The 734-nt window shown below is 41.7% G+C and overlaps 1 protein-coding gene across 1 annotated transcript in view; it reads right to left on the reverse strand.

Annotated features, from left to right (window-relative positions):
* LOC118324410 (troponin C, skeletal muscle-like) overlaps positions 1 to 734 on the reverse strand; it is a 6,050-nt gene that overhangs the window by 3,481 nt on the left and 1,835 nt on the right. The window contains exon 2 of the mRNA XM_035656747.1: positions 52 to 106. Within this exon, the coding sequence (XP_035512640.1) occupies positions 52 to 106 (55 nt within the window). The remainder of the gene's footprint in view (positions 1 to 51; positions 107 to 734) is intronic.

The raw sequence follows: 734 nt of genomic DNA on the forward strand, positions 1-734 counted from the left end.
GACAAGTAACAGATTCATGAACCTGTGGTGAAGATTTACAGAAGAACTGACCTGCAATCATCTCCTCAGTCAGGAAGGAGCGGGCATCGCTTTGGGCGTCAGTGGGCTTAAGAGAGGTGAATGAAAAAAGGCGGGAAGGGCAGTGGTGGTAGAAAGAAAAGAGAGGTGGAGAGAAAGAGAAGTTAGGATGTAAGGAGTGACTATGGCAGAGTAAAAGAGTACGCTCTCAACCACTCACACACACATTTGCTGCTGGCACACTAGCATCACATAAGCTGTCATAAAAAAGGACATGTTATTTTTTTATGTCTGTCTTGCTAACGTTTTATAAGGGCATCACAGTAAGCTGGTGGATTCCAGCAGAAACACATTTGCAGGTTTCAGCCTGTTTACAACAGTCCATGCCCTGTAGATTACTGGGGACAACTTATCAGATCATGCTAAAATGTTTTAGACTTTTTAAGGGCTTGTTTTGCCGGCAGCTATGGGTTTCAGTTCACTGCATGAGAATCAAGTGGCAAAGTTGCAAGATGAATCACAGGTAAACATCAAATAAGTTGCATTACAGGGTTAGCATAATTTTTGTATCGTTGTATTATTGTAGTGAAATCGATTGATTAAAATGAATGGAAATCAATATATGCCTGGAAGGTAAAAAAAAACATTTTAAAGATCTACAATTCTGGGTGCCAGGTTAGCTCAGTGGGTAGAGCTGGTGACCCATGTACCGAGGC

Source organism: Morone saxatilis, unplaced genomic scaffold (genome assembly GCF_004916995.1).
Source record: "Morone saxatilis isolate NCDOM2014 unplaced genomic scaffold, NCSU_SB_2.0 Contig15, whole genome shotgun sequence".
Lineage (NCBI taxonomy): Eukaryota > Metazoa > Chordata > Actinopteri > Moronidae > Morone > Morone saxatilis.